General features: G+C 45.9%; 2 protein-coding genes across 2 annotated transcripts; both read left to right on the top strand.

The window, feature by feature from the left end:
* Nucleotides 1-500: 500 nt before the first annotated feature.
* On the top strand, nt 501-1,448 carry LOC112124542 (olfactory receptor 52R1-like). Its single transcript, XM_024223025.1, has one exon. It carries the CDS (start codon nt 501-503, stop codon nt 1,446-1,448), a length of 948 nt encoding a protein of 315 aa, XP_024078793.1.
* Nucleotides 1,449-17,956: 16,508 nt separating this feature from the next.
* LOC112124539 (putative olfactory receptor 52P1) lies at nt 17,957-18,895 on the top strand. The gene has a single exon (XM_024223023.1). The coding sequence runs from the start codon at nt 17,957-17,959 to the stop codon at nt 18,893-18,895; it is 939 nt and encodes a 312-aa protein (XP_024078791.1).
* Nucleotides 18,896-20,506: the final 1,611 nt, after the last annotated feature.

The raw sequence follows: 20,506 nt of genomic DNA, 5'->3' as shown, positions 1-20,506 counted from the left end.
ATGATTACCTGCTCTGTTCATTCCCTGTGGGGCACCTGGGATTGGCCACTGTCAAAAGACATGATACTGGGCTAGATGGACCTTTGGCCTGATCCAGTATGGCCATTTTTATGTTAATGATGGATAGCCAATATTCGCACGCGTGTTTCCTGTTGGTGCATGTTAAGGTTTTCCACACACCGACATGTAGGAATTATAGACGCATGAAGCACCATCAAATATGGAATTGGCATTAGTAGGGTCAATTGTTCATAATTCATTTCTCTGAACAACGAAAATGTCATTTTTCAGTGTGTGAAGAGGGACTAATCTGCTTCTCCCATGAGAACAGCCTCCAGTAGTGCATGTAGTGTCTCATATTAACATTGTCTCTCCAACCAGGCATTTGTACTGCTGCCATCACCCTGGAACCTTGGGTACATACAGAAAGTCAGGGAAACATATGGTACATGCAGGAGACACCGTTCTGTCTCAGAGTTGGACACCTTCTCCTCTACTTCATGTCAGATTCCAACACAACCGACTTCACCAACCCCTCCACCTTCATCCTGCTGGGCATTCCAGGCCTGGAGAGTGCCCATGTGTGGATCTCCATCCCCTTCTGCACCATGTACGCCATAGCCATCTTGGGGAACTTCACCATCCTGTTCGTCGTGAAGAGGGAGCCGAGCCTCCATGGGCTCATGTACTATTTCCTCTGCATGCTGGCCATCACTGACCTGGTCCTGTCTACGTCCATCCTGCCCAAGACGCTGAGCATCTTCTGGTTTAATTCCAGGGAGATCGATTTCAGTGCCTGCCTCTCCCAGCTGTACTTCATTCACTGCTTCTTAGTGGTGGAGTCTGGGATCTTCATGGCCATGGCTTTGGATCGCTACGTGGCCATCTGTGATCCCCTGAGACATTCTACCACCCTCACAAACCCTGTGGTGGCCAAGATTGGCCTGGCTGTGATGTTGCGCGGCGGCATGCTCATATTGCCCTATCTCTTCCTGGCGAGGCAATGGCCATATTGCAGAACCAACATCATCCCCCACACGCACTGCGAGCACATGGCCGTGGTGAAATTGGCCTGTGCAGACACCCACGTCAGTAATTACTATGGCCTCTTTGTGCTATTCTGTGTGAAGGGTCTGGATGTAATTTTTATCGTCGTGTCCTATATCCAGATCCTCAGGAGCATCTTCAGCCTTCCCACAAAGGACGCCCGGCTCAAGACTTTTGGGACCTGCGGCTCCCACCTCTGTGCCATCTTCACCTTTTACATCTCCTCTCTCTTCTCCTCTCTCACGCACCGCTATGGATACAATGTGCCCCTGTATTTCCATGTTCTCATGGCCAACGTGTACCTCCTGGTGCCCCCCCTGCTAAACCCCATCATCTACGGGGTGAGGACCAAGCAGATCCGGGACAGGCTGCTCCATGTTATTACTCATAAAGGGACCTAAAGTTTTCTCCTGGTGCTCTGGGTCTCAGACCAAGCTCCGTGCAGAGCTGGCTGGTGACATGGTGCTGGGCCCTCTTCCCTGAATCACTTACTGGACAGTCAAAGAGACATTAAAGCCTTTCCTGACCTTACTGTGCTGTGTCAGAATGCCAAACTGGGGAATCGGTCTATGTAAAACTCATTGGGTTCCAGTTTTTTAATTGCCGGTCACTGGACCCCTAAGAACATAAGAACGGCCATACTGTGTCAGACCAAAAGTCCATCTAGGCCAGTATGCTGTCTTCCGATCATGGCCAATTCCAAGTTCCCCAGAGGGAATGAACAGAACAGGCAATCATCAAGTGATCCATGCCATCACCCATTCCCAGCTTCTGTCAAACAGAGGATAGGGACACCATCCCTGATCATCCTGGCCATTGAGCCTCCAGTTCTTTTTAAAACTTTGTTATAGTCTTGACCTTCACAACATCTGCTGGCAAAGAGTTCCACAGGTTGACTGTGCGCTGTGTGAAGAAATAGTTCCTTTTGTTTGCTTTAACCCTGCTGCCTATTAATTTTGTTTGGTGACCCCTAGTTCTTGTGTGATGAGAAGGATTAAATAACACTTCCTTATTTACTTTATCCACACCAGTCATGATTTTATAGAGCTCAATCATATCTCCCCTTAGTCATCTCTTTTCCAAACTGAAAACTCCCAATCTTATTAATCTCTCCTCACATGGAAGCTGTTCCATACCCCTAATAATTTTTGTTGCCCTTTTATGAACCTTTTCCAATTCCAATATATCTTTATCGAGATGGGGCAACCAGATCTGTACGGAGTATTCAAGATATGGGCATACCACAGATTTATATAGAGGGAATATGATACCTTTTTTCTTATCTATCCCTATCCTAATTATTTCCAACATTCTATTAGCCTTTTTGACTGCCACTATCCATTGAGTGGATGTTTTCAGAGAATTATCCACAATGACCCTTGAGGCCACACTCCCTACCCAAACTCTTCCCCCAAGGACCCTCCCCGCCCCACCTATTCCCCAAGGCCCAGCCCCTGCTCATCTCTTACCTCTAGGCCCAGCTCCCTTCTATGCCTCTTCCCCCAAGTCATAGAATCATAGAATCATAGAATATCAGGGTTGGAAGAGACCTCAGGAGGTATCTAGTCCAACCCCCTGCTCAAAGCAGGACCAACACCAACTAACTCATCCCAGCCAAGGCTTTGTCAAGACTGACCTTAAAAACCTCTCAGGAGTCCTTGACCTTGCTTCTAGCTCCTCTCCTCCCCCTATCCCTTGCTGGTCATCTCCACCTCCCTCCCCTGCCCCAGCTGAGTCGGGAGCTGCTGCAGCCTGACAAAGAGTCTGCAATAATTGTAGTGAAGATGCAGCACTGGGGTGGACAGGCCAATGAGGAGCATGGAGGGAAGCCAGGAAACCATATAAAAGCAGCTGAGGGTTGGCAGCAGGGCTGTGTGGCAAGTGGGCAAGATTGTGTATCATACAACTTGTGGGCCCTGAAGCTAGGCTACAAAGTCATGAAGGAATAGACAATTGTATGGCTTATTTCTTTAGCTTTCAGTTCCCTTTTCTTCCTCCTGGCTGGGGGATGGAAGGAGGCAGGGTCCCTGCAGGGGGAACACTTTGCCTTGAGCACGGACACAGGGGCAGGGCAAGGGATCAGCTTTGAAGCTAGGACAACAGTTGAGTAACCTGGAAGGATAAGCCCCTGCGCTGGTTGGGCAGAGGCAGGGGTGGCATCGATATTTCACAGGGAGGGAGATAAATGGCACACCTTCAATTAGGCAGCTATTTACACATGTACACAGCACCTTATCTGGAACTACAGGGCATCTATTGCCCAGGGGATGAAGCTGGCATTGCCCAGGGGCTGAAGCTGGACAGTAAAACTGAGTCTAACGTATGCTCTGCATGATGATTTTGATCACTACATTTAGAAGATCTTTAGCTATGTTGCTAGGCATTGTTATCCCCATGTCATGGACGAACTGTGCCACGCAGTGATAAAGTGATTTACCCAAGGCTGACATTGATCCTCTCAGTTGTATTAGATGCAGTGAGGCTATTTGTGTGTCATGACTTGTGGAAATGCAGTCCTACTTAAACAGGAGGAATTTATTAAACAAATAGCTAAAACTACAGCCACAAAACCAGGTTTCCACATAGCTCACTCTTCAGCCTTGTCTTGCTTGTTTACCATGGACCACATACAGTGCATAGAGCCCAACAATGTGCTGCAAGGAATCAAATGAGTTCAGGGATTGTAACTGCTTAATACACAACATACCTCCCTGCAGAGAGCACTTCCCACCTTCAAAGGGTTTTACAAACGTTCACTTAATAACCCTGCCCTAGTGGATCAGATCAGAGTCTGTCTAGCCCAGTAGCTTGTCTCTGACAGTGAACAGCACCAGATGCTTGAGGGGGATCAGATGCTGGCCTCTGAGCTCTCTGGACTCTCCTGCCCCTCTGTAGGACTTGGGTGCTGCTTGCAGTAGCTTGTGGATATCTTCATTGTACAAACTTCCCCAGCTGTGCCATCTTTAGCAGTGGAATAGTTCACAAGGTCACTGTTTCAATGATGATCGCTGGGCTTCCGTGGTAACACCCTGTTAGGATGCAAAGAGTGACAGCAATTGTCTCAGAGTGTCTGCAAAAGACTGAAGGCCAAATGCAGAAATTATATAAATAGTGGTATGTGTGTTAGGCACTGGTCAGTACAATGCTGCACCTGTTCTATGTGGCTCATGATGGGGAAAGTCCCTTTGCAAACAGAAGCGCTAAAGACTTTATAGGGTTTTTTTTTCCTTTTAAATTAAAGTTGGGATTGTGACGCAGAAGATGCAACTTCCAGAAAATCAGACCAGCTCACCGATGGACGCCAAATGGGCCCAACTGGAGTCTTGCTCTTCAGAACTCGGAATCAGTGTCTGGGACACTGTGCCCCAGATTCGTAATAGTTGTATGATTACGGTATAATTATGACATAAGTATAATAGATTTTGTACAATATACGTCTTTTCAGGTGCCATTGGAAAAGTTTTGATTTCCTGAAAAGGATTATCCTATATATATGCAGGTATTGTTTTTGTATCTGAAGTTATGAATATTGACTACAGGCTAGATAGCTGGTTGGGAAAGGCCTATTCAGAGCAATGAGCCATTAGGGAAAACAATAGGCATAGAAGAAACTTTTCTCCCACCTGGTGAGGCTTCCTGAGAACACTCCAGACAGCCTGTGAGTGATGGATGCTATGACTCTACAAGGGCATGTGACCAGGCCACATAACTCTGGACTCCATCTTGGGGAGTCTGTAATTTTCCCACACACTGGTCTGGGAACCAAGTTTTGAAACAAAGGTTCCCCCCATATACTAAAGCTATATAAGGCTGGGAGTGACATCATCGGTGGTTCTTCACTCCCCACACAAGAGGAATCCTGCAAACACCTGAGGAACAAAGGCTGAAGTGGGGGCAATGCTGGACCCAGGCTAAAGGGATTTCTAGCCTGTGTTTGGAAACCTCAGAAATCCAAGCTGCAAAGCAAATGCAGCTTGTGCCTTCAGAATCTCCCAGGTGGTTTCTGGCATCAATCAGGGTGAGAAACGACTGATTAATAGTCAGTCTAGCTAGTGTATTAAGCGTAGTTTGTGGTTTTGTTTATTTGCTAGGTAATCTGCTTTGATCTGTTGGCTGTCCCTTATAATCACTGTTGTAGTTAATAACTTGTTTTATTTTTTAATCTAAACTCAGTGTGCTTTTAAGTGAAGTGTCTGAGGGAGAAATCTCAGCTTGGTTACCACAAGTGTGTATTGTCCTCATCACATTCAGGGGGGAGCTGGGGGGCGAACTGGGTAACAAATTCATACTGGTCAGAGTTTAGACCAGAGTAGGATGGTAGAGCTCTGGGGTCCTAGGCTGGGGAGCTGGTGGGATTTGGCTGTAGCCTCTCTATTGTTGGTTCATGCAATGGCTGGTCAGAGAGCCTGCTTATGATGCTGGTGGAGGACCAGGAGTGGGTCTGCAGCTTGCCCCAGCAGCACATTGAGAGAGGGAGCCCAGTCTGGTGAGTCTGATGGCTTAGGTGGCATACCAGGGGGGAACACGTCACACTTTGCTCCTCAGAGGTTTCAATCTCTCATCGTATTCTGACCTTCTTTGTACTCTCCTTCCCCGCCCAAGCTGCCCTGATTACAGCAGCATGCTGGTCGTCAGTGTCCTCTCCATGTTCCACAGTCATCCCTGGCTCCCTCAATTTCCGAGCTGCCCCTAGACCCCAAAACTCTTCCTCTGTAAGGGGTTAGGTGCCTCCCATCACACCTGCTCTGTCAGCTGGGGGATAATCAGTGACTGTATCTCACCAGTGAGAAATCTCACGAGTGGCAAATGCCAAGACAGACACTTCTGTGGCTTCTCTTGTTAAACCCATAGACACTGCCTGGTGCTTCAAGGACTTCTACACAGAACAATTCACAAGCGGAGAAATTTGCACATTATACAATGAAAGCTGGCAACTCTGGGACATGTGAGGGCCTAGATAAATACAGATGCTATGTGCAGAAACCACTGATAGCTGAATGAAACAGTGGGCCACTGTGACACTGGGACCATTTCCTCGCCAGCTCAATTAGCCACTCATGGCCAGGGTTGTACATTCATTTATCAGTGCGGATACTTTATGGGTTCAAGTCATTATATTTCTCACCTAAAACGTTCATCCATGCAGTGCCTGACGGGATCCCTAAGCCTTGTGAAATACACACCTAGTGCAATGTTTCCAAGGCGCCTCAATCACAAGAGAATTTCTCCACATAGGGCAAAATTTACCATGGTCATGAATAGAAAAAAAGCTTTCATTAGGCTCAGGCATGAGCTTGCAGGCAAAATGTCTCCAGGTCACCCCGGGGACATGTTCATGGATTCCATGATCAGAAAGGTTCATTGTGATCATCTAGTCTGTATAGCACAGGCCTGGTAATTTCCCCAAAATTATTCCTAAAGTATATCTTTTAGAGAAACATCCAACCTTGATTTAAACATTCTCAGTGTTGAAGAATGTGCAAAGACCCTTGGTAAATTGTTCCAAAGGTTAATTACTCTCACCGTTAAAAAAAATTATGCCTTATTTCCAGTCAGAATTTCCTTAACTTCAACTTGCAGCCATTGGATCATGTTTCACCTCTGTATGATAGGCTGAAAGGTCTATTATAAAATATTTGTTTCCCATGTAGGTACTTACAGACTGTGATCAAGTCACCCTTAACAATTTTTGTTAAATGAAAAGATTGAGATATTTGAGTCTATCATTATAAGGCAGGTTTTTTTTAATCTTTTACTTATTCCTGTGATTCTACTCTGAACCCATTTCAGTGTATCAACATCTATCTTTAATCGTGGACACCAGAACTGGACACAGGACTCCAGCAACAGTTTCACTAGTGTCAAACACAGGGGTAAAATAACTTCTCCACCTCTACTTGAGATTCCCCTGGTTATCATCCAAGGATCAAATTTTCTCTTTTCAGCCACATAGTCACATCGGGAGCTCATTTTTAGCTAATTATCCTTTCACGCCCCCAAATCTTATTCAGAGTCATTGTGCTTCCCACGATAGTCCCCCATCACCTACATTTTTTGTTCCTAGATGTAGATATCAACATAGCTATATTAGAACATATATTGGTTGCTTCAACCCAGTTTACCAACCATTCCAGATTTCTCTGAATCAGTGACCTGTCCTCTTCATTATTTACCATGCCCCAATTTCTGTGTCATCTGCAAAATTCATCAAAATTCATGTATGAAAATGATTAGCAGCTGAGTTGCTGACACATGTCTCTGCTTACACTTGTCTGTTAACACCTGTAACTTATGTCTCAAAAAAAGCTGGGTGGCTTGAAGAAAGTGCCCCACCAAAAGAAACAAGGGAAATAACAGATGTGCAGGCTTGTAACACTAAATATCAAGTCCCTTGGGCCCTTCCTGCCTGTTCTGTTGAGCACAAAGCCATCGCCGAGCATTATAATCTCTGTTTCCATGGGGGAAACTTGGCTCCTTTCCAAAACAGGAATAGCATCATGGATCAAACCTATCGCCCATCTAGTCCAGTGTCCTCTCTATGAAAGTGACAGTGTCACAGGCCCAAGAACTCCCTCCCTCAGGGGGTCCCATGGAAAGGCAGATCAGCAGTGTATGGGGGACAGCTCAGTGGTTTGAGCATTGGCCTGCTAAACCCAGGGTTGCGAGTTCAATCCTTGAGGGGGCTACATAGGAATCTGGGGCAAAATCAGTACTTGGTCCTGCTAGGGAAGGCAGGGGGCTGGACTCAATGACCTATCAAGGTCCCTTCCAGTTCTAGGAGATCGGATATCTCCATTAATTTATTTATCATGGTTGTAAGCATTGCAAGGCATTTTGGGGGTTGGGAAGGGAAGGTCAAAGGTGTGAATGTGGAATGGAAGATTCCTTTACAGGTAGCAAGAGGCCAAGAGGGGAAACAAGGAAGAGAGCAAAAAATGGGTTAACTCAACACTGTAGCTAACTAGCTCAGTCTGATGGTAAGATGTTACGCTGGCCCCAGTCCAAGGTCACAGAAATCTGCAGCGGCGTTTATCTCTCACCTGGCACCACTGACTTTAAACCTTTGTGACAAGAGGGGGAAAGTATATCTCCTCGTTAATCAAGGGTGCTCTGTCCCAGTTTGGCTGAGCTCAGCACTGAGGAAGTTCAGAGTCTGAGAAGCTCCTCACACCTGACCCAAGCACTGCTCTCTCAGTTGCTGAGTTCCCTTTCTTCCCATCATCTGATCTCTTTCAGCATCACCCATCAGCAGTTTTTGGAAGCTCGATGACTTTCCATTAGGCCCTTTGTGACCAGCTTTCTTGATCAGTTTGATGAACTGAAGCTATGCTTTCTGATAGCCAAAGACAAAGAAAGCAACTACAGTGCTGAACTTCTGTGTCATATATACAGTGATCCGGTGACCTAAATTTGCCTCATTTTCCTTCATCCAATCTTTCAGGAAATCAGGAGGGTAAACCAATTTTTTCATTGGAAAGTGCTAATACAGGAAAGCTGCTGCAGGAATTGAGGACATTCTACTAGAGCTTATTGGTGAGAGTTGTGAAACTGTGTGTTTGTGAGAACTGGACTGTGTTACCCTGGATTTGAGGGATGTGTACCCCAGAATGTGATGAAGCCAATTGCAATCATATGATGTGCACTTAGGCACTATGCATTGAATATTCTCTTGATCTTGTGTTATGAGACATGAAGAACACATTCTCAATCTACTTTCTACCTGGTGAACTCTATTAATGAACTTACATTGAACAGAGCACTGTGAAGTGCAAGGGAGCTGGGAAATTGGCTGGTATCTCCTGTTTGTACTTGGTTGGCTTAGGTAAGCCCTCAGGTAGCTCAGTTTGTGTGTGTGGTGCCATCTGCTGTCGTGTTGGTTTATAACAGAGCCTGAAGAGGCTAAATCAACAGCAAAGCAGTGTGAAAAAGGGCCAGCCCAGCTGGGTGGTTAGTTAGGGGCAGCAATTCCAACACTACTGCACCCTGAGGTGACAACCCATCACACTCACACCCTCCAGAGCCCAAATTAGGCCCCCAGATACTTGTGACACAAGATGGTTGAGGGACTGCAGCCCACACAAAAGATCCAGATGTAGCAGTTGTTTGATTTCTTTACCATTGTGTTCTTACCCCAGTAGGCTGAAATACCACCATACTGAAATGGCCACAGGGCAACAGATCAGGGAAGATCCATGGCTGTTCCCTCAAAAAATGTGGAATACCATCTGAGATGAACTCCAGGTCATTTTGGCCCTGGAAGTGGTGAGGGAATGGCACCGTATGTGGAGAAATCCCTTGGTACTAGTTCTGAGGCAGGATAACACAACCCGTTTCTTCATCGATTTCTGAAAGATCAACACAGAATTGAAATTTGATGCTTACCCAATGCAGAGAGTAGAAGAACTATTAGAACAATTGAGACCTGTCATATATATACCACTTTAGACCTTGCAAAAGGATACTGTCAAATACCTTTGATGCCAGAATCCTGGGAGAAGAAAGCTTTTTCCACACCCTTTGACCTTCATTTTCCATACTCTTTGACCTAAGGATCACATCATTTGACCACCATAGGGTGACAGTGACTTTTCGGAGGCTAATGGACTGGATATTACAACTGCATGGGCGGTATGAAGCGATACACTACTACAATCAATTACAAATGGTTTTTGGTCCCATATCTTGTGGCAGTATTCCCACACATAGTGAGTAAGGTGTGAGTAACAGTAGGGGAAAAATAGCATGGGGAAATAGTTTTACTTTGTGTAATGACCCATCCACTCCCAGTCTTTATTCAAGCCTAATTTAATGGTGTCCAGTTTCAAATTAATTCCAATTCTGCAGTTTCTCACTGGAGTCTGTCTTTTGTTGGAGTATTGTGACTTTGAAGTCTGTAATTGAGTGACCAGGGAGGTTGAAGTGTTCTCCGAGTGGTTTTTGAATGTTATAATTCTTGATGTCTGATTTGTGTGCATTTATTCTTTTGCGTAGAGACTGTCTGGTTTGGCCAATGTACATGGCAGACAGGCATTGCTTGCACATGATGGCATATATCACATTGGTAGATGTGCAGATGAATGAGCCTCTGATGGTGTGGCTGATGTGATTAGGTCCTATGATGGTGTCCCTTGAATAGATATGTGGACAGAGTTGGCAAAGGGCTTTGCTGCAAGGATAGGTTCCTGGGTTACTGTTTTTGTTGTGTGGTGTGTGGTTGCTGGTGAGTATTTGCTTCAGGTTGGGGTGCTGTCTGTAAGCGAGGACTGGCCTGCCTCCCAAGATCTGTGAGAGTGAGGGATCGTCCTTCTGGATAGCTTGTAGATCCTTGATGATGCGCTGGAGAGGTTTTAGTTGGGGCTGAAGGTGATGGCTAGTGGCGTTCTGTTACTTTCTTTTTTGGGCCTGTCCTGGAGTAGGTGACTTCTGGATATGCTTCCGGCTCTGTCAATCTGTTTCTTCACTTCAGCAGGTGGGTAAGAAAAGAAAGCCATTGTCAATTGCTAGGCTGAACATACTGCAATACTCAGTTTGCCCTGACAATCTGAGCCCCTGACATCGGAGAATCATTTCTTCCACTCCGGGGGGAGGCTCTCAAGCTGAAGTTCTCCAGGGTCTATTTTCTGCTCTTCCTGCTGCTCACAGAGCCAAGGCAATTGTCTGTGAATCCTGGCCAATCTGAGAGTCTGCAGGGACTGTACAGAAGAATCATAAAGGTCACTTTCCAGCACAGTGAGTGTCAGATATGTGAGATCAATACACTGATTATCAAGGCTCTGCTTTCCTGTTCCAGTAAGGAGATTTCCTCAGCAGAATTGCGGTGAGTCGCCTGTTTCTGCATTAAAGTTAGTTCTGAGGGTTCATGAAGGGTTACAGGGTTTAAGTCAAGAACCACTTGGGCAGAAATTCACCAGCACAGCAACTTGAACTGTTTAGTATTGTCAGAAACACCAAGGGATTTACCCAGTAACATTGGAGCTACAAATGTACTGGAAACAGTTTAGACAAATATTTGATTTTAAGATCAGTTCCTTGTCTCTTACTTTGTCCTTCTATCTGTCTCAGTAGCTTCCTTTTTTGGGGCGGTGATGTTTTTCCTCTGGTTCATTCAAGTTTTTGAATTCAGCAACTTCACTGTCCTGTTAGAAAGTGCAGCCAAAGCTTCCGCAGTTAGTACCTATGTTACGAGAGGGTTCACAACAAGAATGGGTCGCACTCTGGCCAGATTCTACAATCACATTCTGCCGTCACTGGGTTACTCCAGATTGACACTAGCCTCCTTGAGAACAAAATCAGGGGCATGTGTTTCAGAATCCCTGTCCTTCATATCCGATCTCATAGTGAATCATAAACTGGGGGTTTCTTACAAACTCTTTTAGCACCCTAACAGAAGAGCGCTCTCTGTAGCAGAACCCGAAAACGTGATTTTCACAACTTGGAACTGAAATTTAAACACTAAGGGTGAAATCTTGGTCCCATTAAGATCAAAGGAAAAACTCCAAACTCAGTCAGGATTTCACCCTAAATCCACATGTAGGGAGTTAAATAAATGGCCTGATTTACACCCACTATGAGCCTCCAGTGACTTCAACTGGAGGCATCCAGTGGCCTCTAAGGATGGGTGAGCTCATTTGGATCAATGAAGAACTGACAGGAGAGTTGCTGAAATCTCAAACTCAAAGGCTTAGAGGTTTAAAACAAATAGGATCACTTTTTTTTTTCATGGAGGGAGAGGGGTCTTCTCTCTCTGTGCCCTTGCATTTCTGGTTGGCAAGGAAGAGGAAGAGAAACACCAGAAGGCAGTAAAAATAAAAACATGTTTCTGTCTTAGAGGAAACCAGGCGGTGTTGGAAATCTCACTGGGGGAGGTCCAGGAACGCACAGTATATGTGGACGGGGGAGGCTGGGACATTCAGTACCCAGAGCACAGTGGCACAAAGTCCTGAAACTGGATGAAACAGGGAATGGACATCCTGCCTAATGCACAGATAATAGAGGTGTAACGAGGTCTCCTGTGTTGCGGGGCATCTCAGACTGTAATGTAACATGGACTACATTGTAGCAGACTGTCTCGGACACCTTCCTCCTTCCAGACCGTCCCTCCTCCCATGAGCAACCCCACTACAGTCTCGTGGCAATGTCAGCAATGGCCAACATGGAAGAGTAGCCTCAGGAATGTGTGTCTGTGTTTCTAATGGGCTGCAATATGTTAAATATTTGTGTCATTTTGAGGAAGAGTTACTCATGCTGGCTCCTTTTAGTCTCCAAGTCCCTGCTCCCTCCCACTGGGTGTGTCCCTCTCTCCTTCCCTGTACAAGCTGAGCTGCTGCTGGGATTCCCTTTGCCCCTGGAAAAGCTGTTCAAGCTGATCTCCCCCTTTTCCCCAGTGCAGGTAGACACTGAGTTTATCCTAGACTGAGGAGGCGTTTCTGTGAGCTTGTTTTGTCCTGGGCAGTACCAGATTTATAATGGCTCTACAGCCCATTCCCCTACGACTTGGACCCTGGGTTTCTCTTCTTCTCCCCCCCCCACTTGCTCCTCGTCTCAGCTGGCCGGCTGAGGGCTCCTTTCGTCTCCACACCCCACCCCGTCACTGGCAAGCAGCCTGCGGGGTGCGGGGAGCGGGTGGACAGGAGGCCTCAGCCACTGCTTTGCCACTCCTCCAGGCTGCAGGTGACAGACAGTCTGCCGCTACGGGCTTCCCCGGGGTCAGGAAGCGCGAAGCCACGGACTGTCAACCAGTCGCCCAGAATGGAGTGGAGTGGAGGGGACAGAGTCCCTGCTCAGCTAGTTCAGCTGCTCTGTGTGGGGGCTAGGACCAGGGAGAAGGTAGGTACCTGCTCTATGTGGGGTGGGTGGGTGGGAATCCTGTTTACCCCCTCCCCAGTCCTGCTGTGCTTGCAGTTTACCCTGGCACCTCCCTCACTCCAGGGACCAACCCTAGGTCCCGCCCTGCTGTGCTTTTGCCCCGAGCCCCTGTCTTGCTCCAGCCAGCAGGGACTAATTCTCTCCCCCACCCATGCCCCACTATGCTCGTCCTGCCCCTGGCCCCATCTCGCTCCAGCTGGGGACCAATCCTCCCCCCCCATGCCCCGCTGTGCTCTTGCCTCTGCCTCGTTCCAGCTGGGGACCAATCCTTACCCCCCCAAGCCCCACTGCGCTCTTGCCCTTCATTCCCCAGAGGTCCCACAAGTAAGTTTCGCGCTGGGCCCACAAAAAGCTAATCCAGCCCTTGTCCTGGGTGAGGGGTATCACTGTGTGGCAGGGATGAATGTTGTGCTGGTGGGGAACCTACATGGACAAGTGGTTCTGGGGCAGGGAATGGGATGTCCACGGGCAGGTGGGCAGCATTGAGGGTTATGGGGGGCGGGGAGAGTGGTGTACAGGGATAGTCAGGCAGCGCTGGGGGTTGCGGGGGCGGGGTGCAGCATGTACACACACAGGGATCTGAAATTAATTTGTTCTTTGTGATTATTGGTCAAAGACCAACGCTGGGATCTTTTCTGGTCCCAAGTGCGTGTTGGTAGGACTCAGGATCTCTTTCCCCTGGCAAGCCTCAGAACTGCAGCCTGGGTGTCACAACTTTCACTCAGTTTTGTTTCCAACTGTTGTTGTTTTGTAACTTTTAGCATTTCACCTATGGAAAGTACCACTGATCTTTTTGTGACACGGCACCCAATATTCTTCATAGAGATAACCTTATGATATGACTATAGCATAATTATGATACATTTCATGCAAGATGGGTCATATCATTGGAAAAGTTAAGATTTTCTGAATATGATTATCCTATTTGCATCTATGTATCATTTTTGTATCTGAAGTTATGAATATTGACTATGTATCTGTATTTCAAATCTAGTTACACCTGCGTAATGCCCACTGGACAAGACACTTTTGGTCTAGATAGCTGTTTGGGAAAGGCCTATTCAGGGCAATAACCCATTAGGGAAAACAATAGGTCTAAGGAGAAGCTTATCTCCCACCTGGTGAGCCTTCCTGAGAATGCTCCAGACAGCCTGTACATAATGGATGTTATGACCCTACAAGGGCATGTGCCCAGGCCACATAACTCTGGACTCCATCTTGGGGAGTCTGTACATTTCCTAGAAACTGGTCTGGGAACCAAGTTTTGAAACAAAGGGTTCCCACCATATGTTAACTTATATAAGGCAGGGAGTGACATTATCGGTGGTTCCTAACTCACAAGGGGACTCCCGGAAACACCTGAGGAAAAAAGAATGAACTGGGGGAGGTGCTGGACCCAGGCTAAAGGGATTGCTAGGCTGTGCAGGGAAACCTCAGAAACCCAAGCTGCAAAGCAAATGTAGCTTGTGCCTTGAGAATCTGCCAGACTACTTGTATCCTCAATCACGTTGAGAAACTGCTAATTCATAGTCAATCAAACTAGTGTGTTAAGCTTAGTTTGCATATTTGTTTATTTTCTAGGTAATCTGCTTTGACATGTTTGCTATCCCCTATAATCACTTAAAATATATCTGTTGCAATTAATAAATTTGTTCTATCTTTTAATCTAAACCCAGTGTGCCTTTAAGTGAAGTGTTTTGGAGAAAAATCTCAGTTTGGATACCACAACTGTGCATTCTTCTCTCCACAACGAGGGAGGGGCGACCGGTTAACAAATTCATACTGGTCAGAGATTGGTCCAGGGCAGGATAGTACCACTCTGAGGTCCTAGGCTATGTAGCTGGTGGTTATTTTGGCTGTAGCCTCTCTATTTTTGTTTCATGTAGTGGCTGGTCAGAAAACCTGCATATGGGTGTGTCCCTGCCTGTGTAACTGCTGGTGGAGGTGTTGTACTGGGAGTGGGTCTGCAGTTTGTCTCAGCAGCACATTGAGAGGGGAGGCCCAAGCTGGTGAGTCAGAGGGCTCATTGGTAACCCAGTTACAGGTAGTACCTCAGGGGAAACCCATCACACGTTGCTCCTCATCTGCTTTAATCACCCATCATATTCTGACCCCCTGCCCATACTCTCCTTCCCCTCCCAGACTGCCCTGATTACAACAGCACTCTGGTCGCCAGTATCTTCTCCATGGTTCCCAGTCATCCCTGACTCCCACAACCTCCGACCTGCCCCACAATCCCCACAGCTCTTCCTCTGCAGGGGGTGAGGTGCCTCCCATCACACCTGCTCCCTTGGCTGGAGGGTAATCAGTGACTGTGACTCAGCAGTGAGAAATCTCATGAGTGGCAAATGCCAAGGCAGGCACCTGTGCGGCTTCTCTTGTTACACACATAAACACCGTGTGGTGCTTCAAGGACTGCTACACAAGAACAACTCGCAAGCTGAGAAGTATGCACATTATATAATGAAAGTGGGCAACTCTGCGACATGTGAGGGCCTAGATAAATACAGCTGCCATGTGCAGGAACCACTGGTAGGTGACTGAAGCAATAGAACACTGGGACCGTGATGTTAAACCCAGGATACTCAGGGACCATTTCCTAGCCATTTCTGTTTGTCATTAATGGTGAGGGGTTCTACAGTCTATCCTCAGTGCAGAGATTTTATGGACTCAAGTCATTAATTCTCTCACCTAAAACATTCATCCATGCAGTGCCTTCAGTAAGCTCAGGTACGAGTTTGCAGGGAAAATGCCTCCAGCTGACTCCTGGGGACACGTTCATGGATTCCAAGGCCAGAAGGGACCATTGTGATTATCTAGTCTGTATAACACAGGCCTGAGAATTTCCACAACATTATTCCTAGAACAGATCTTTCAGAGAAACTTCCAACCTTGATTTCAAAATTCTCGCTGATGAATAATCCACCATGACCCTTGGTAAATTGTTCCAATGGTTAAGTACTCTTTTCCCTTAAAAAATGTATGCCTTATTTCCAGTCAGAATTTCTTTAACATCAACTTCCAGTCATTGGATCGTGTTACACCTCTGTATGCTAGGATGAAAAGCGGACTATTAAATATTGGTTCCACGTATAGGTACTTAGAGACTATTATCAAGTCATCCCTTAACCATCTTTTTTTTTAAACTAAATAGATTGTGATCTTTGAGCTTATCAGTATAAGGCAGGTTTTGATTAGAAAAATATTGCTTCAGAGTGTCCACACCCATCTTTAATCATGGACACCAGAACTGGACACAGGATTCCAGCAGCAGTCACACCAGTGCTCCCCAAATCTTGTTCAGAGTCATTGCACATCCCATGATAGTCCCCCATCGTGTAAGCACTGCCAACATTCTTTGTTCCTAGATGTAGATATCTATGTTATCTAACTATGTTAGAACACATATTGTTTGCTTTGACCCAGTTTGCCAACCAATCCAGATTGCTCTGAATCAGTGACCTGTCCTCATCATTATTTATCGTCCCAAATGTTTTGTGTCAGCTGCAACTTCATCCGAAGAAGTGAGGTTTTTACCCACGAAAGCTTATGCCCAAATAAATCTGTTAGTCTTTAAGGTGCCACCGGACTCCTTGTTGTTTTTGTAGATACAGACTAACACGGCTACCCCCTGATACTTGCAACTTCATTGATATTCAGGTATGAGAAGGGCTAGCATCTGAGTTGCTGTCACATGTCTCTGCTTACACTTGTCAGATAAAACCTGTAACTTATGTCTCACGCAAAGCTGGGTGCCTTCAAGAAAGTGTCTGACCAAAAGAAACAAGGGAAGTAACAGAGGTGCAGGCTTGTAGCCCTAAATACCAAGGCCCTTGTGCACCTAGTGCCCATTCTGTTGAGCACAAAGTCATCGCCCAGCATGATTATGTCTGTTTCCATGGGGGAAACTTGGCTGCTTTCCAACTTAGGAATTGAATCATGGATCAGATCTATGGTCCATCTAGTCCAGTGCCCGAGGTGCTGCAGTAGAAGGTGTAACAAACCCAGCAGTGAGTGGATGTGGGGGGATGACCTGACCATCATAAGGGTATCACCCTTATACCTAACAGCTAGAGATTGGCTTGTGCCCTGAAACACGGGGATGAATAACCTTTCCAAAATATTTACTTAGCTGGAACTATTGTAACTGGATAGTTGCACTATCCATGTAAATGTCCAAACCCTTGCCGATTCAAGTTGCGGATTGGTCCTGAAAGCATTCTTTTTTTTAACTGTTTTGATTTTGCCTCATTTCAGTTTAATTGAATATGCTCTTGAACTTGTGTTATGAGACAGGGAGAACACATTCTCCATCTACTCTCTACCAGTCAGTATTTTATAGACTTTTCTCATGTCCCCTCTTATTTATCTCCTTTGTAAGGGAGCAATACCAGTGTTTTAACCTTTCTCTGTAAGAGAGTTTCCCTAGGACCTTGATCATTCTCATTGCCCTTCCCTGAACCCCTCTAGTTCTGCAATATCCTGTGTGAGAAGGGTGCCCAGTACTACACAAATGAGTCCAGAGGATGATGAAACATTGACTAACTGATTTAATGGCATTGTATTTTCCATATTACTCCCTCTCCCACTCCTCCTGGATGCCAATGTTTGCTTAGTTTCTGTCAATGCTTGCACTGTGAGCAGGGTTTCACAGAGCTGTGTACCATGATGTCCAGGTCCCTGTTCTGAGTTCCTAAAGTTAAATTAGAACCTTGTAAGGTGTTTGAGGAGTTCGAGCTTTTCCCTCCAATGTGCATACACGTTGCAATTATGGACTTTAAAGTGCATCTGCCATCATGCTACCCATTCACCTGTCTTGGTTAGCTCCCTCTGAGGACTTCTCTGGACTTGACTATGACGTAAATAATCTGATGCAATCTGTAAATGTTGCCACCTCACTGCTCATCTCCCTTTCTAGATTGCTAATAGCCATCAAATATTTACTGCATTATTTATTATAAGGTGTGTAACCCCAATTGCTGTGCATCTCTCCCTCACAGGCACCTCGAGCATTTCTGACCCCGATCGACGCTTCGACCATCTCATGGCATTTTTCAACCTCACCCCCTCTGACCCTTCAACATTCATCCTAACAGGCATCCCGGGCCTGGAAGCCTCCCACATACTGATTTCCATCCCTTTCTCTATGTTCTACTTTATCAGCCTGTTGGGAAATTTCACAGTTCTCTTAGTTGTATACAAAGAGCAGACCCTGCACAAGCCAATGTACCTGCTGCTCTGCATGCTGGCGCTTACAGACATCGGCACGTCTACCTCCGTCGTGCCAAAGGCACTGTGTATATTTTGGTTCAATTTAAAAGGCATTACTGTGGGTGGCTGCCTCACCCAGATGTTCTTCCTTCATGCAGCTTCTGTTATGCACTCCGCCATCCTTGTGACAATGGCCTTTGATCGCTACATTGCCATATGTAAGCCTCTGAGTTATGCCACCATCCTCACAAATGCACGAGTAGCTAAGTTAGGGCTTGTGGGTTTGATAAGAGCTGTTCTCTTCATTCTGCCCATGCCCCTGCTCCTGAGAATACAGCCATTCTGTGCCAATCACGTTATCCCCCAAACACACTGTGACCACATGGCTGTGGCAAAGATGTCATGTGGGGACATCACAGTCAACAGGACATATGGCTTGGTAATAGCACTTGTAGTCATCGGGTTTGACCTGATGCTCATTGCCCTGTCCTACGGTCTTATTATCACGGCTGTCCTCAGAATCTCCTCCGAGAAAGCCCACCAGAAAGCTGTCAACACCTGCACAGCCCACATCTGTGTGATACTGACATCTTATACTCCCTCGCTTTTCTCCTTTGTGACACACCGGTTCGGTCAGGGCATCGCTCCACACATTCACATCATCTTGGCCAACCTCTATTTCCTTGTCCCCCCCATGCTCAACCCTATAATTTATGGGGTCAAAACCAAAGAGATTCGTGACAAAGTGGGCAAATACACCTGCAAAATGTGATTGCCTGGGGCCATTGACCTTAAAGCTGTATGATAAGAGGAGGAAAGGATATCTCCTCATTAATCAAGGGTGCTGTGTCCCAGTTTGGCTGAACTCAGCATTGTGGAAGTTCACATTCTGAGAAGTTCCTCACACCTAACGCCTTATCACTCCATGACCAAGCACTGCTCTCTCCATTGCTGTGTTCCCTCTCTCTGTCCATCACCTGATCACTTTCAGCATCACCCATCAGCCCTGACCTCCATACACCCTTACACTCTGCCTTTCCATGACTTCCAGATCACCCGAAGAGTCTGCAGCTTTCTGATGCAAGGTGGCTTTCCATGATACCGTGTGTGAACAGCATTCTTGTTCAGTTTGACAAACAGAGACTATGCTTTCAGATAACCAAAGACAAAGAAAGATACTACAATGCTGAACTTCTTTATCATATGTACAGTGATCCAGTGAACAAAATTTACCTGACTTCTCTAAGTCCAATCCTTCAAGAGGCCTGGAGGATAAACCAAGAGTTTGAATTGTTTAGTGTGGATACATGAAAACAGCTGCAGGAATTGAGGACATTCTACTAGAGCTTGTTGGTGAGACTTGTGAAACCCTGTGTTTTTTAGAACTGGATTGCTGTGTTAAACTATGACGTCGCCTTGGAGTCTAATTACTTATTGCTTTTCAGCTGGACCTTTCAAAATACACACCAACCCTTCCCGGTGTCGAAGATGTCAAAAGTTGGTGTTGAGATTTCATGTTGGATTTTCTAAAAGAGAGATTGCCACCAAACATCCTGGTAATTGAATCACTTGCAGAACTAAGTCCTTCTACTGTGCTCAGCCCTGCATGACCTGTTTTGGCTGATATCTCATTTTTGCCATTTTATTCTGGAGACCTTGGACAGTTGGAGAAGAAATGGAGAGTTTTGCCAGTGGCTCACTGGCCTCATACAGAGGACAACCATTTTGAGCAGTTTGGGGCTGAAGGTATCAAATACACGGATGCCGCTGGTGACAAAGACTTTAGTGAACTTGGCTTATTTGCTCTGTTGTTGCTGTCACTACCTTTTAGCAATGCTGCAGTTGAAAGATTGTTTTCCCAGATGAACTTGATAAAATCTATTGTGAGACAAGATGCAAGGGGAGCTTTTACAAAACATTCTCCATGTTAGGCATATATGAAATGACACAAAACTTTTTGTGAACATTTTGCACCAGCGAAAGAAATGATTGCACTGGTGACTGGTGTTATGTATGACCAGCAGCAGAAGCATTCTACTTCCAACGAAGACAAGGAGGATGTAATGTTGCCTTTTAGAGACTAAAAGTAACAAACTAATTCAACTCAAAATATAGACACTGTCTGCAGTTATTGAATGCAATTAGAAATGAATAATATAATAATGATACTGTTGTTTTTACACTCCACATGTTTTGTGGTCCTTTTGGGCTATTTTTAACTCTGTTGTTTACCGTTTTTCATTTGAAACACCTGCCAACCCTCAATCGGGATACAAGTACCGGTATTGGGATTTTGATTGTCATCTCATAGCTTTGTTGCTAATGTGGACAAACTCCTGCTTGGGTTTGTAGCTCTTGTTTTAAAATCAAATCTGTACAAGGA

This window comes from Terrapene carolina, unplaced genomic scaffold, assembly GCF_002925995.2.
Source record: "Terrapene carolina triunguis isolate 2854851 unplaced genomic scaffold, T_m_triunguis-2.0 Scaffold30062, whole genome shotgun sequence".
Taxonomy (NCBI): domain Eukaryota; kingdom Metazoa; phylum Chordata; order Testudines; family Emydidae; genus Terrapene; species Terrapene triunguis.
Note: the sequence above shows the minus strand (reverse complement) of the source record. Positions and strands in the feature narration are given on the sequence as shown.

Bases quoted from the DNA above. Each gene is read 5' to 3' on its own strand.
- LOC112124539 (XM_024223023.1), top strand. From the start codon at position 17,957: ATGGCATTTTTCAACCTCACCCCCTCTGACCCTTCAACATTCATCCTA.
- LOC112124542 (XM_024223025.1), top strand. From the start codon at position 501: ATGTCAGATTCCAACACAACCGACTTCACCAACCCCTCCACCTTCATC.